This window comes from Eleginops maclovinus, chromosome 1 (assembly GCF_036324505.1).
Source record: "Eleginops maclovinus isolate JMC-PN-2008 ecotype Puerto Natales chromosome 1, JC_Emac_rtc_rv5, whole genome shotgun sequence".
NCBI lineage: Eukaryota > Metazoa > Chordata > Actinopteri > Perciformes > Eleginopidae > Eleginops > Eleginops maclovinus.
The window spans coordinates 11,703,129-11,717,991 of record NC_086349.1 but is presented as its reverse complement, the minus strand read 5'-3'; the positions used below and the strand labels follow the sequence as shown (position 1 = coordinate 11,717,991).

Below are 14,863 nucleotides of genomic sequence, written 5' to 3'. Positions count from 1 at the left end.
GCGCCAACACCAACATCCCAGCAACATCCCAGCAACATTTCTCTCCTTGATGTATTTTTCTTCCATCTGTCTGTGTACCCTCTGAAGGCCAAACAGTCTCTAGCCACCCTGACCAAGGACGTGCCCAAGCGTCACTCTCTGGCTATGCCTACGGAAACAGTTGTCAATGGCAACAACCAGGAGTGGGTGATGCAGGCTGATCTTCCCCTGACAGCTGCCATCAGACAGAGTCAGCAGACCCTCTACGTCCACACGGGGCATCCAACTGACCGACAAGGTAGGGACAACATGAGAACATGTACTGTAACACCAGCCTGATCTCCAGAAAACTACTTTACTTAACATCGAAACTGCATTCTCAGTTACATTTTCGAGGGAAATTGACTTAATCCTGGGTTAAGTTTCACAAACAAGTTTCTAAAGAGTCCACAGAAGTCATTGAGGAGGTCCGGTTGTATAGGTGGGTAAACAACACAGGACTTTTACACAATAGACCACTCTCCACGCCCCATCCCAGGCATTGTTGACTTATTCAAATGTATGTCTACAAACAAAACAAGTATCTTTCTTGCTGTTTTTGAGACTTTTGTTTCGATTTACAACGTTAAACACGTGTTGAATAGCTCAACCCTAAACCAAAAGAAATACTTTTCCCTCAAAGCGTTATTGAGAATGCAGTTTAGTAATTTTGTAGGAGACCGGGTTGGTAACACACAGGGTTGCTCAATCAATCATTAACCTCTGCATGCTCATTTGAAACTGCTTTGCACACATTCACCCCGCTCATCTGCTCCGTGCGAACACATTGCCGTTACATTTCATGCGCTTTATGTATATCCAGCTGCAGGTTACATATCTGTAGCTGCACACATGTTTTCTCTGTTTTATAAAGGTGGCAGCTGAGAATCAGCTGGGTGTTGAGTGCTGTGTCTGTCCGGTTAAATGTAATTATTTAACAGTTTTAATATTTTCTACATTTTGGTGCTTTTTTTATCTGACAGTTTTTGGCTCGTATTCCACTTTCTAGGCTCCTTTCAACTTTAGGATAACCTTCAGTACTACATTGGTAAAACTGGTCCCTGTTTTATGAATTTAAAGGATCTAAAAAAGAGATGATATCCAATCGATAGTGGGGAGGTAACTTTATAGTGAAAAACGCAACATTTCAAACTGAATAATCCTGTCAGATCAATATTTAAATGTCACTTGGTGTGGTATTCCGATAGAAATACTAACTACCGGTTAGGAAATGTAATCAGTATCCTAATCTGATCTTGAGTAACGTAAAGTATCACCCTATTGATTTAGCATAATGTGGAAGTACGTGAGACTTATGTTGTAATTTATGACATGTTAGTGTAAAAGGTTCTTTGCACAAATGTTTACTATAACATTGTCATTGTGAGCTCACAATCCCCATTTTAAATAAATGTAACAATAATCTGTTTACATTAGCCTGACAGGGTCGTCCAAAACTTCCAAAAACTTGAGACTAAATTGATCTAATCTGGCCTCTGCAGTTCCACTCAACTGTTTCCTCCAGAGTAAGGACCCTCTCAATCCTCCTTGAGCTGGTGTCAGCTGCGAGTTCAGACAGGTTGCTCACTAATTGTTGACATATGTAGGAAGAGGCACACACAGTAACAAAAACAGGAAAATGTTTGATCAGTCACGAACCCCCAAATTGCCATGCAGTTGTCTGTACTGTATGTGTCCTTATCATTGATGACAAACGCAAACAGACACACACGCTCAACCGCTGCGAAGCTGTTTTCCCTGTTGCTTAGCAACTGCAGATGATTGCAAATAATTTCAGGCTTTTGGTCAGGAGCTTTTAAATATATTTTCATTTAAGTGTGTTGTTGAGAGGAATCAGATGTTCCCTGTTCACTGCTGTTGGTGCCCAAACACGGCCCAAAAGAAAACAAGTCTTGTGTCTTTCGTCTCGTTTAGTGGCTGCCGTGCGGGTCAGCCCATGCCACTCGCGCCAGCCGTCCATCATCTCCGATGCATCGGCAGTAGATGGGGACCGGTCGTCCACACCCAGCGACATCAACTCCCCACGCCACCGGACTCACTCCCTCTGCAATGTAAGAGCTGCCCAACCACCGCCGCACCCTCACAAGTAATCACCTGCTTTGTAGCAACATGCCGAGTGTCCCGCTCCCTGGCCGCTGTCACTTGCCTCCGACGAGATCATCACGCAGTCTCTCTGCAGCTGTGAACATATGTGAAAACCAGCTGTGGTTGTTGCATAAGTGCATGCCTGGCAGCATGTCAAGTAACACTACCCCTCTGTGTTGTGATCTTTATCTTTTGTGGTCATTATCGCCCACTCCACACCATTTCACTGACTTCTCCGCTCGTGTTTCTCTCTGTTCCTTCTCTTCATCTGCTCCGCTCCCTCTTTCTCTCTCTTCCCTCAGTCCCTAGAAGATCTGGAGGAGGCGAAGCGCAAGAAAAAGAAAGAGAAGATGGGCCTGGGCTCCCTCTCACGTGTCTTTGCCCGGGGGAAGCAGCGCAAGTCCCTCGACCCTGGTTTGTTTGATGGTACTTCCACACCTGATTATTACATAGAGGAAGATGCAGACTGGTAAAGCACACATGTCCGAGTGAGGCACCTGGAGAGCCTTTGTGGCGATTATCAGAGGACTGCATTGTGTTGTGTGCGAGAGGATGGGTGTGTGTTTGAAGTCAGTGTCTACAGACATGATAATGTGTGCACTTTCACACGCATGCATACATACTGTCTGTGTGTGCATGCGTGTGTTGTCCATGGTCAGGCGCCATGTCAGAAGCCTGAGGCGGGTCTTGCTTCGCTGAAGTGTAAACCTTTACGAGCAAATTGCACCTGTATGTATGTCCAGTCCTGTAAATAGTGTGACACAGCGACCATGTGGATATGTTCTATTGTATCTGCCCTCCAAAAAACAGCTGTGTTATTGGATCTTTTAATTGTTCTCTACATTTTGACTTTTTGTTTTCACTCAACTGGAAACTTGAAGGACTGCTGTACTTGTAAATAACAACAGTTGACGTGCGTGTAAATGTCTCCTTGTCCTGAATGCCCTTTTGTTATTTTTTTGACATGTACTCCCCCCCCCCCCCCCTCACTACCTTCTAACTTGAACTCCCTGTTTATTGTCCTGCCTGGTCCATCCCCCTTCCTTCCACACTGCCATGATGAGAACAGTTTCCTGTCGGCAACATGCAGACTCCTCAAATCCGCCCCTAATTCGGTTGTACAACACATCCCTTTACCGACTTGAAAAATGTGCAATCCTTGATGTTTGCTCAAATGAAACTTCAAAGGCGCTGCTAAGCAAGGAATAACATTTCTATGCAGAACAGTTTGTTCCACGGCAACATGAAGTCAAACAGGAAATAGAATAAATGTGTTTTCTGCCTGTTGAGATAGAAAGTACATGTGTGACATGCATGAATATAGTTCCCCAAATGCATGTTGAACAAACCCTACTAAACAGACTTGTCTTTCTCTGTTATGGAGGGTAAAAAAAACAAAAAACAGAGAGGTCAGTTACTGATTTAGTGATGTTTATTTATAATTTGTCAAATTAGATTCAGGGAAACCTTCTGATAAATGTTCAACAGCTTAACATAGGATATTTTCATCAGCTTTATTACCTTTGAGCAAGGTCAACAGTCGCAAAGAAAACACAGTGCTAAACTTTAAAAGATTGAATAATGATTTCACTTATACATGAGACTTTGTGCCATTCTTTTCTACAGTAGCTTGTAGCTATGGTTTTATTAATAATTATGAATGAAAATGCTTTTGGGAGTAGAGTTATTCTTGTAAAAGTTTGTTTAAAAAAAGAACTCATAAAAGAACTTATTCTAACACAGCAGATAATAAACTGATGGTCAGGGCTTTTCACACCTCAGGAATAAGCTATTTCCACCAGAAAATCGGAATTTCAATTGAGTGGCATGAGCAGACATTAAATGAACTGTTATAACAATAACAAGTGCCGACCCAGGAGGTTAAAAATCAGATTTAAGCAGGCTAATCAAACTGAAGCAAATGCATACCTTCTCCCATGACCCCCTAAATTCTGATTCTGAGTTCAGGCCATTGCTGCGAAAAAGCAATTAACTCCATGCCAAAGGTTAATAGCATTTCTTCAGGCAAAAGAATGACTGCAGACGCTGGATTATTTTCCATCCTTTCATTGGATTGAGCCGGAGTCTGCACTGCCACCCCCAGGAAATCATTTCTCTCCCTGATATTAAACTAACACTGGGTATTTGTCAGTCTCATCTGAAAGAGTCACAGATTACATTGGGGCTGTATTTAAACACAGTGCTTGTAAAAAAAAAAAAGCGCCCATGTAAGCAGTGAGGAGATTATCATTTAACTCTTAGTTCAAGCCACATTTGACCTGGGAGAGGTAAATCACTTAGGTAATTTATAGATTAATTCATCATGTATTAAATGTATGTATAGGAATAAGAGCTTTCAGAGATTTCATTAAGCATTGAATGAAATGTATGAAAATCTAGGAGGCTATTTTTATTTTTTCATTTAACTGGCCCCTGCTGACGGGAGAAAAACATATCAAATGAAAAACATTGTATTATTTTTATGTTATGAGCCACGGTATCTGTTTCTTTTTATTTTACAGAAATATTTTACTTTTTGTAAATGAGATAACATTACAGAAAATAAAATTAATATTATTATTATTAAAGAGTTTTTATTTAAAGTCAAAGATGTAGGCCTCGCTGGAGGACTTCTCTTTTGACGTCCTGAGATGTTTAGAAGTGGATAGTAGCAAACTTTTAAGGCATGGCAACAAAAATCACGCTCTAAAGAACTAAATGAGAAAAATAAGATTATTTTAAAAATAAAAGAAGTAACGTTGAACTTTCATGTGGCTGTCCTCTCTTTCCCTGTGTTAATGTTTGTGTGTTCATTTGTCCTGGTATGGCTCTAATCCTGATCTGTCCCTTAATGCTGGAGGGGGTGGCCATTTTTAACATATGTGCTCGCCTCCCTCAGCCCTGCAAGTCCATCTGTGAGAGGACTGCATCCCAAACGCTTCATCACGGCCTCCTTTCCTCACTTTCCCATTTCTAACTCCTTGGTCATCCTGAAAAAGCATTGCTTTCTTATCAATATGAAAATCAATAATCAGACGTTAGAGGAGTGGGGAAAGGACGCTATGTCAGATTGTTGGAACAGAACTCATATGTGTCAGCACATGGCATCGATAATGTTCTGCTTGGTTTGAACCCTGACCTCTAACACCGTCCCCTCTTGCCTGACCTCCACCGGACTCTGAACACAGTGAAGCGACCCAACGAGTAATCAATCAGACTCACTCTCACCAAGGTACACAAGTTCCAATTACTGTAAAAATGAGCTGTGCTGGGTTGTTAACTGTGTTTGCAGATCCCTTTTAACTCTCAAACATCACAAAACGACCTTTAACCCTAGCCCTTCTTCAAGTTCAATATAATTCTGGTGCAAATCATCTGAAATGTTATGCTGCTATAGGTCTTCTAGGGCAACAACAGCAAGTATTTAACTTGTTTATTGATATAACTCCCGCAGCATCCTCGAGCAAGTCTGTCTCTCTAACTTTCTCTGACATGCTGATATAAATTCAGATTGACTTCAGAAACTCATGAAGCTGGAAGTTAAAGAATTTGCATTTTGGGAAATAATCTTGTTTGCTTTTTTTTGGAAAGTAAATACCACATTCATGACTGTAAGCGTGTATGAAGCTGAGGCCGGTTAGCTTAGCATAGACTGGACTCAGGCTGTTGCTTCATATTTGTCGCACTATCAACTCATCCAACTTTCGACAGGACAGTGAATAAGCATGTTTCCCAAAATGTCCAACTGTTCTTTTGTTTTCTGTGAACTTGAATTCAAGCTACAGACAGCAGCAGTCACTTTTCCCTCAAGCCAGATAGCAAACTAGCTCAAATGTGCTAGGTACAGCTCTGACTAAATATCCATGTTGACTCTTGATATATTCTAAAACATATTTTATTGTAAAAACTGGAAAATGTCCAATTTCTAGATAATGTATCATGTGTCTTTTGGTACACACAACCTTTTCCTCATTTCCTCATATTGAGTGTGACATCACATAAAAAATGCTGCTGTATTGAAATGTAGCAATAACCCCAGCCAATACTTCAGCTATTGAAGGGCCTGTTTAAAGATTGATTGCTTAAACAAAACCTCTCCTTTGTGCTATAAAAAGTGAACACAATGCTGTTCCCTCCACACAAAGGACAATCCATAGCACTGTTTACAACACACACTCTACACTCTTGACCTCCGTTAAGGGATCAAACAAAGCAGCTGTACGACCACATCGCTGTAGGATGACTCTTTTAGCTTTCAGGTTTTTAAAAAAAAAGGTGTATGAGGGTTAGCCCCACAGGAGGATCTGACTCAGAGAAACAACAGGAACAGAGAGTCTGGTTTTCCAACAGTTTGACTTTAACTGGATCTCAGGCAGTCAGTTGTACACTCCTTTCAACGGCTCTCCACAAGGGAAAACCCGACCTTGTATCCGGACAAGATAGCAGATTTATTTAGCTTAATATGAATTACTCTGAGTGGCATTTACAAGCCCACCTTCAGTTTGCGTATAGCCCTTAGGAGGGCACATAAAAGCATCCAGCTCGAGATTAATTACTGAAGTCAAGTTGAATACCTGTTTATTTGGACCCTGCAGTCATTCACCGGTGAATCTCCTTTTGAGAAAACACACAGTGGTGCAGTGAAGCCTGCCATAAAGAGACAAAGGAATTGTTGAGTAAGATTTTAGTCTGTTTTAATGTTGAAGGCTCAAGGCAACATTTTCAAACTGAATGATTCACATAGAGCGTCACTCAATCGCACATTGTTATCGTAACTATGTTTTTGTCATAATTGTTGTGATCCCTCACAAAGATGCTTTTGTTTAAAGGAACTCTAAACCACCAACAACCAATATTTGTATATCAATTACTTCACTGTGTTCGCTTGAATTACATAACCTCTAACAGTCTTATGCATGTGCAGGCGTGCTACTTGTTAATAAATAAAAAAGCATGTGAATTTCTTCTCTTTTTCCTCAATAATTTAAGGAAATAGCAGAGAGTAATTGATATACAAATAGACATTTTATGGATGAAGGATTCCTTTAAGGTTCATTAAGTTCACAGTAGTATTTATTGTTTCAGCATTTGGTGGCTAAAGCCCATGTGCAGACACTGGGAGCCTTATGAAGTACCATTGTATTGGGAGGGCATCAATAGCAGCTTAGTTATGTTGCGGATGTAGTGGAGGGTTTTTAGTTGAAAAAAATAGGCAAGACAGGTTTTTTAAGAAAACATTGCTGCAAAGGCAGGACAATTTGTACCTTCTCTCCAAACAACAGCTCGTGCAGATGAGTGTACTTCACACATGTGTATGTCATGAGCCATCAGAGCAATGATGATATGTTTTGTATCAATAGCTGTACATGATGCTCTACCATCTGCTGAGCCCCACTGGTACTATGTTGCCATCTGCTGGTAAAGACTGAGAATTGTATCTTAGGAAAAATAAATTGGGTTGTGGTGATGATGTTAAAATATTAAGAAAAATGCTAACAGGAAACATTTGGCCCTAGTAAAATAACAAGTAAGAAATGCAAAGATTATAAACAATATTGAAAGGACAAAATACAATTTCAAGGCCCAGTTTACCCCATGGATGATTAGGCTAATGTGAGGAAGATTTCATAATGCATCAAAATGTAACATCAATTTCCAAATTGCAGGCTTTTAGTAGGCATGGCGCTTTTGCTGCAGACTAATTGAGACAGATGAGTCATGTTAATTCAACAGCTGCCTGTCTAATGGACTTCTTAAGTGCTGAGCTTGTTTATAAAAGCTTAAACTTTGTTTACAGCATTGCTGGCAAACGCTTGGCCTGTTGTCATGCATCCAAAAGCTAAATGTTAAACTGATTTCTTGCATTATGTTGGAAATAACTTGTTTTGCTTTTTCATTGCTCACTATACCCACTACCACCTCTGCATTCACTCACACCCTCAACTACATAACCCACATGTCCCCCCCTCCCTCCGTCCCTCCTCCCCTCACCCACCCACCCAGACTCGGACAGCCTGTCCAGCCCGACCCGCCACAGCCTCAGCCTATCAGACGGTGAGGATCAGCTGGACCGCCTGCAGCAGGTGGAGCTGGCCCGTTCCTCGCCCATGTCCCAGTGGAGGGCAGGCACTGTGCAGGCCTGGCTTGAGGTTGTCATGGCGATGCCCATGTACATCCGCACCTGCTCAGAAAATGTCAAGAGTGGAAAGGTAAACTAGTGACATGATGCAGGTGGATTCAATTTGCATTTTAAGTACATTTTTATGCACAATTGCAAATGTGTGGGTGACAGAGCTGTTATATTTAAATTTCCATCTGGCATTTGTTGATGTTTTACAGTAAAGTGAATCACCTTCTGCAGGTTTTACTTGGGCTGACAGATGAAGACCTGGAGCTGGGATTGGGTGTCAGCAGTGTAATGCATCGCCGGAAACTACGCCTGGCCATTGAGGATTACAGAGATGCTGAGAATGGTAGAGGGTAAGGAAGAGAAACTGAGGATTTGTTTTAAACTAGTATGTGATGTGTCAAGAGCGCCATCTGTTGGTGATTTACAGTAACAACATTTAGAAAATGCAGAAGGGATTTTCAGAGGAACTCTCAGAAGTCTTACAATTTTAATTAGAGAGGTAAATGTTTAGAGAAAAGGCTCCAATAACTGCAACAGTCTCACAAAACAAATTGAATAAATAACCTGAAAGTTGTATTTCTTTTAGATTCATGATGTGAGGGTAATTTAAGCGTTCAACTCTTTAATATGTGTATAATATGTGCGCGTGTCTTGGCCCCAGCATGGCGATCTGTCATTTATGAACAGTAATGTTAAATAACTTAATTTGGATGATAGCATTTTTGTTATTGTTTTAATTATTCTATAAATCTTTATAATAGAGCCATTGTGAAACTTTTGGCCACTATGATCGTGTGGTGAAATTCTTACACTGTGACAGCCCTAAAAAAAATGAAACACTTTGCAACAGGAAATTTGATTGAAAATAACTGTATATGGTTTTAAAAATTGCAGCTTTTTCATTTTCTATTATAAGTCGTCCTAAAAGTAATGAAAACATCCAAGCCAAATTTGAGAGCAACGCATCCAAATATTGCTACATTTCACTCCGAACCACAAATGTCAGTCTCGTAGTTTTGTGAGATAAGGTCAGGCAGGGGGTCTCCTAAATCAGTACGATTGATCCTCCGGGAACAATAGATGTCTGATAAAAATTTCCTGACAAACCAGCAGTTGAGAAGTCCTAACCAAAGCGCAGAAACAACCAACATACCGTAACCATAAAAGCCACAAACAGCTACATCTTAATAGCTTGATAACACAAATACCAGATTTGAGGAGATACTGAAAATGGCTGCACTGTGTCCGCAGGCTGTCTAAGGCTGCTGATATGGATCACCACTGGGTGGCCAAGGCCTGGTTAAGTGACATGGGCCTGCCTCAGTACTCTCAGGCCTTTCACAACCACCTGGTAGATGGACGCCTGCTGAACTCACTGACACGTCGTGACCTCGAACGTCACCTTAACATCACTAAGAAATTCCACCAGATCAGCCTGCTGCTTGGCATCGAACTGCTGCAATTACTCAATTTCGACAAGGAGGTAAGATTCTGCTCCGTTTTCACAAGCCCAGAAGTATACTTTGGTTGGGTTTCGGTTCAGTTAAATGAAAGGTATTTGTTTAAATGTTTTCCAGGCACTGCAGGCTCGCCGGATACAGTGTGAGCATCAGAACGTTGATCCGTTGGTGTGGACGTCTCATAGGGTCGTTAAATGGATCAAAGATATCGACCTGAAGGTGGGGACAGAGAGACAGATACTACAAGTGTTAACTTTGTCAAAAAAGAAAGAGCTGAGAAAGGATCTACACGTACAGTTTAAGAATTGTAAGATTGAAGATAAACTGAATAAAAAATCCCAGTTGTATCCATACCTATCTTCAGAAGCCAACAGATTTATGTGTGGGAAAATCAATAAACAATCTTAGGTGCACAAACTGTTAACTGTTGCCATACACTATGAGGCGCTACAAGCTTTGGTAAATGTTTTTGATTTTAATACACTCCGATCACAAGTCTTTCTGCAGTGTAAACAATAAATGATCCTTTCTTCACTCACATTTCAAACAAAAACTGAAGCTACAGCCTATGCAACAAGGCTAATAATTTGATTCAATATTAATAATCATTAGATACTAACGTATTGAGCACCATCACATGGTTCATTTTTATCAAAGTATCTTGTGTTTACTCGGCGTTCCTTATCTCTACAGAGAGATATAGGCCTTTGTTATTGTATTTGTAAGCTGCTGGTTGATTACATAGCCTTTCCTATTACTGCATCTGTGGTGATGCTGCAATATGAATATCCAGAACAAACACTGTCTACTGTCTTGGCAAAGGACAACATGTTTCCATTATGAGCCATGACACATTCAGGGTGTGTAGAGATAAAGCTTTGTGGATTAACATCCTGTTAATATCCTCAGGGAGTGTGACTTATAATGACTAAACAAATAAAACAATATGTTCTTCGTCAAGGGGATAATTTGATGAGAGACTTTTAATATTAGAGGTTTACATTTACACACTAATGGAACATCATATCAGAGAATTTGATTATGAATAAAAGAGATTCACTCTCTGTCTGTTTTTCTTCCACCTGTCCAGGAGTTTGCAGAGAGTCTTCTCAGCAGCGGAGTTCATGGCGCCGTCATGGTGCTCGACCCCACTTTTAACACCGATGCTATGGCAACAGCACTGGGGATCCCTAGCAACAAGCACATGGTTCGCAGACACCTTGTGGAGGAGATGCAATCGCTGATTGGCTCGGCCAGGTGAGAGATGACATTCCCAAGAGACTCCAAGACAGATCCAACTAGTCCAAATAACTTTGTTTATGAGCAAATAAATAAGATATGAAATTACTCAACCTGAACCAAACAATTGCAGATAATATATGGTATGTATTTCTATACATTTTGCACAAAAGCTTAATATTGTCCTAGAAAGAAATCACACTACTGTCAATTTGGTAAAAAACACAGTTTTAAATATTTGTTAGTGCATTCATTTTGCTTTAACTTCTCTATGTTTATATAAATATAATAATAATAATAATAATAATAATAATAATAATAATGATAATGATACTGTAAACAATACTATTGATGACATTCTTACATGAACATACATATACAATGGTTACATCCATGTCCATGTATATGGTAGGATAAGTGTATAACTTAACCATTTTTGATTGATAATTGAAGGTGTGCTCAACACTAGTCTTTCCCACGTTCCCTTGCAGGGCAGAAGTTAAGCAGGACTACGAGCATCTCGGCCTGGGAACACCACCAGCTCTGTTTCGGCAGAACTCCCTGGGGAGACCGCCCAGCTCCACCGGCCGACACACTGATGATGAAGGCTCGCTGAGGAGGAGAGCTGTCAAGGTATCAAGGGAGGGGGAGCGGGGGGATACTGTTCTTGAAACTTTCATTGGTGTTTTCTCTCTATTTCAAACAATTTTCTGGTATAAGAATCAAAATCAGGTTTGTTCAAAGCAGAAAAAATTGATTTTTAGTGATGATTAGGACCCTAGTCAAAAAATCATTGACCAAACTTTGGCAAAATCAAAAAATAGTTTGCGTTGGTCAATAAAAAATACATCGCTGAATTAAAAAATGTGCAAGTCAAAATTGGTATAACATTTGATAAAAAGGGTATTATGACTTGTCACTGGCTCAAAGTGAAGGACTCAGGACTTGACCGACTTGTCTCAACTTGCACAATCACTTTTCCAGAATACAACATAAAAACTAATAAGGCAGATGGAATGGAAATTGATGTTTGAATTTAAACTACACTAGAGAATACAGTTATTCTCCCATGGTACATTTTGCCTTAAGTAGTAAACTTAGCAATGTGTTTTTCTTTTTCAGCCTCCAACAGGGTTCAGTCCCAAAGCTCGCAATGGGCGAGACTTAAGTTGCCATAGCAGCTACGGCTCCCTGCCTAGGGAGGGCAGAGAACAAACCCCCCCCCGATCCGAGGGAAGCCCGCTCCACGGTTACACTAGCATCGAGGTCACCAATGTGTGAGGTCAACAGAGTGAGACGAAACACGTCGTCAGCTTCCTCACATCTCCATCTACATCATGAACATTTGTCATGTGGTCCTGAACATGGGAGGGTTACTTTTTATAGAGATGAAAATATAAAGGAAAGATTGCACTTTTTTTAATGGGATGGAATTCTTTATCTCAAGTTTCCTGGTTCAGGAAAAAAAAACTGTGGGCAGGGGGTATTTTGATGTTTTTTGGGGGGATATTTCCTTTCTCCAACGCTAAAAAATGAAAAAATGAAGGACTCAAGCTCAATGATTATTTTTCTATTTTCTTGTGTAAATGGTTCTCTGTATCAGGATGTGTATTGTTGACTGTTTCTTCTGAGGGGAATGACCTCTTAAAAAGCAAGACTGTTTGTACAATACAGGATACTTGATGACAAAAAAAGGTTTCATATCTATGTAAAATTGTTCTTGTGTCATTCAATTCTGCTGTATGTGATGCCTTGTCAATGTAGCTGAAGACAGTGGCCAAAAAAAAGCAATTTGACTTGAATTTTAAATTTTAGAATCTAGAGGTTTATGTTTGATACTCATTTTTCATCTTGCACATTAACACAGTTGTGTCTAAACAAATGTAGCACCCTCTTCTGATGTTTTATACTGTGCAGTAAACATGGGAAAATATTTTAACAATGCCAGCAAAAGATGACTGCAGAGCTGTATGTCCATAGAGGCCTAAGGGCTGAAAGGTGTGAGGATGTAAACACTATATGTGAAAAGTTTGAATGAAATAAAAATGACATCTTAAATTCAGTCCTGTTGTGCCCATTTTCAGCAGCAAGTTTACAACTTAAATTAATCAGATGACTATAAACACAACACCAATCAAACCATTGTTTACCTTTTTTATGTGTAGATAGATTGCTGTGTGACTACAACAGCTGATGTTTAAAGACTGTCGGACAAAATATTGATGGATCAGACCTGTGTTTTATGAAATATATAAATGACAGCAGCTCCATCAGTGTGGGAAAGAGGAAATGATAGAAACACTGTACACTTGTGAAGAAGCAGAGTATGGGAATCTGACTTTAGCCATTCCTATTTAGAAGAATTAAGGAGTAACTGTGAGGGAACTCATTTGCATGAGGAGTGTATGCTTCACTGCCTCAACTGCAATGCAATGAGGGTTCTAAACTCAGTGACTACCTTTGTGAGTTTTACTGACTTTGTACACTTGACTGATCTTGTGACTGTATTTTGGTGAGTCACTCAAGTAATCTCTCCTCTCTCCTGCGTGTTGGGCCTGTTAACACAAGTATATATTCAGACCACCTCGCAATACAACATGGTGCAACTTCCTCCTGTTACTCACAGTGACTCAACTATTGTGACCTGCCAAGGATCACACAACACCATATGATACAGCTACCCTCTGCGCTACCTTGACGTAAAACCTCTCCCCCCACGGTTGGGAAACATGATGACCATTCGTGGCTGTAGTTCTACCTGATTTATTTAAGCTACTTATTATGGAGACAGTCAGAAGGAAAAAGCAATAACAAGATTGTCATGTAGCAGCAACAAAGCCAGAGTCAATATGTACAGTACACGTCAGTGTATGTGAAGGTAGTTTGCAGCATTTTTCTTTTGAGTAATGCACATTCATTTGTAAGGAAAGGTACACTGAGTAATTTAATGCCACATGTATTTATAGCCTAAGTATATTAGCTACCATGGGCCATGTTAAGCCATACAGATCATGATTATCTACAGTGTATTTAACTGTATCATTTTTCCTTTGTAGCTGCAACATATCTCGTAATTTGATTACAGGCTGACAGTGGCAGGACTTCCAGATGTAATCAAGGGTTATTCACTGTGGAACTACATTTTCCTGTGTGTGTGTGTGTGTGTGTGTGTGTGTGTGTGTGTGTGTGTGTGTGTGTGTGTGTGTGTGTGTGTGCGCGCGCGTGTGTGCGCGCGTGTGTGGTACAACAGTGGAACCAGACATAAGCTTAAGAGGAAGAAAACCTCCCCAGAGCCCAGAACAACAGAAGTAACAATAAGAGGTTGGGAATGGTTTTGCCATTATTGTGAAATAGTCCAGTCCTCATTATCCTAGCAGGCAGATCCAGAGGAGGACACGGACAAACAAGAGGGCCAAGTGTAGCCCATTTTACTGTCTTGTGTAACTCTTCTGCAATGTGTAAACTCATCAACACAAGAGCAACCACAGAGACGTTAGTATGTGTAAATCACCGTCTGTGTCATGTGAATGTCGGCAGGGTGGGACCCTGAGGTTGGGTCTGCCAAAGGGCTCTAAAGGAGAGACAGCGAATAGGTGGTAGGCCTACATTCACAAAGAGGAAGTACAATTATTGTCGCGTGAGGTATGACGTACAACATAGTGACATGTCTGTGTGTAGGCCTAACATTTTTCAGAGTGGCCTCCAGTGACTAACACAAATATTCCACTCTGGGATTCAGAATAAGTACATTACCAAAAATCCCCCTACGATGCCTCACCAAAGAGGATTTTTTTTTGTCTTGCAGTAGCTGGTGGAATGCTACATGTTTCGAAAACTACAAATGTCATCTTCTGAACTGAATTATGTAGAGTAAAAGCATCGTAATGATGGTGTGATAAGATAACCAATA

At 40.4% G+C, this 14,863-nt stretch overlaps 1 protein-coding gene across 1 annotated transcript in view; it reads left to right on the top strand.

The window, feature by feature from the left end:
• kazna (kazrin, periplakin interacting protein a) overlaps positions 1 to 13,015 on the top strand; it is a 157,438-nt gene extending 144,423 nt beyond the window's left edge. Inside the window, exons 9-18 of the mRNA XM_063885327.1 lie at positions 88 to 277; positions 1,954 to 2,090; positions 2,427 to 2,550; positions 8,128 to 8,333; positions 8,486 to 8,604; positions 9,506 to 9,737; positions 9,832 to 9,933; positions 10,805 to 10,971; positions 11,445 to 11,586; positions 12,076 to 13,015. Of these exons, the coding sequence (XP_063741397.1) occupies positions 88 to 277; positions 1,954 to 2,090; positions 2,427 to 2,550; positions 8,128 to 8,333; positions 8,486 to 8,604; positions 9,506 to 9,737; positions 9,832 to 9,933; positions 10,805 to 10,971; positions 11,445 to 11,586; positions 12,076 to 12,234 (1,578 nt within the window). The 3' untranslated portion in view covers positions 12,235 to 13,015. The remainder of the gene's footprint in view (positions 1 to 87; positions 278 to 1,953; positions 2,091 to 2,426; positions 2,551 to 8,127; positions 8,334 to 8,485; positions 8,605 to 9,505; positions 9,738 to 9,831; positions 9,934 to 10,804; positions 10,972 to 11,444; positions 11,587 to 12,075) is intronic.
• The last annotated feature ends 1,848 nt before the right edge of the window (positions 13,016 to 14,863 follow it).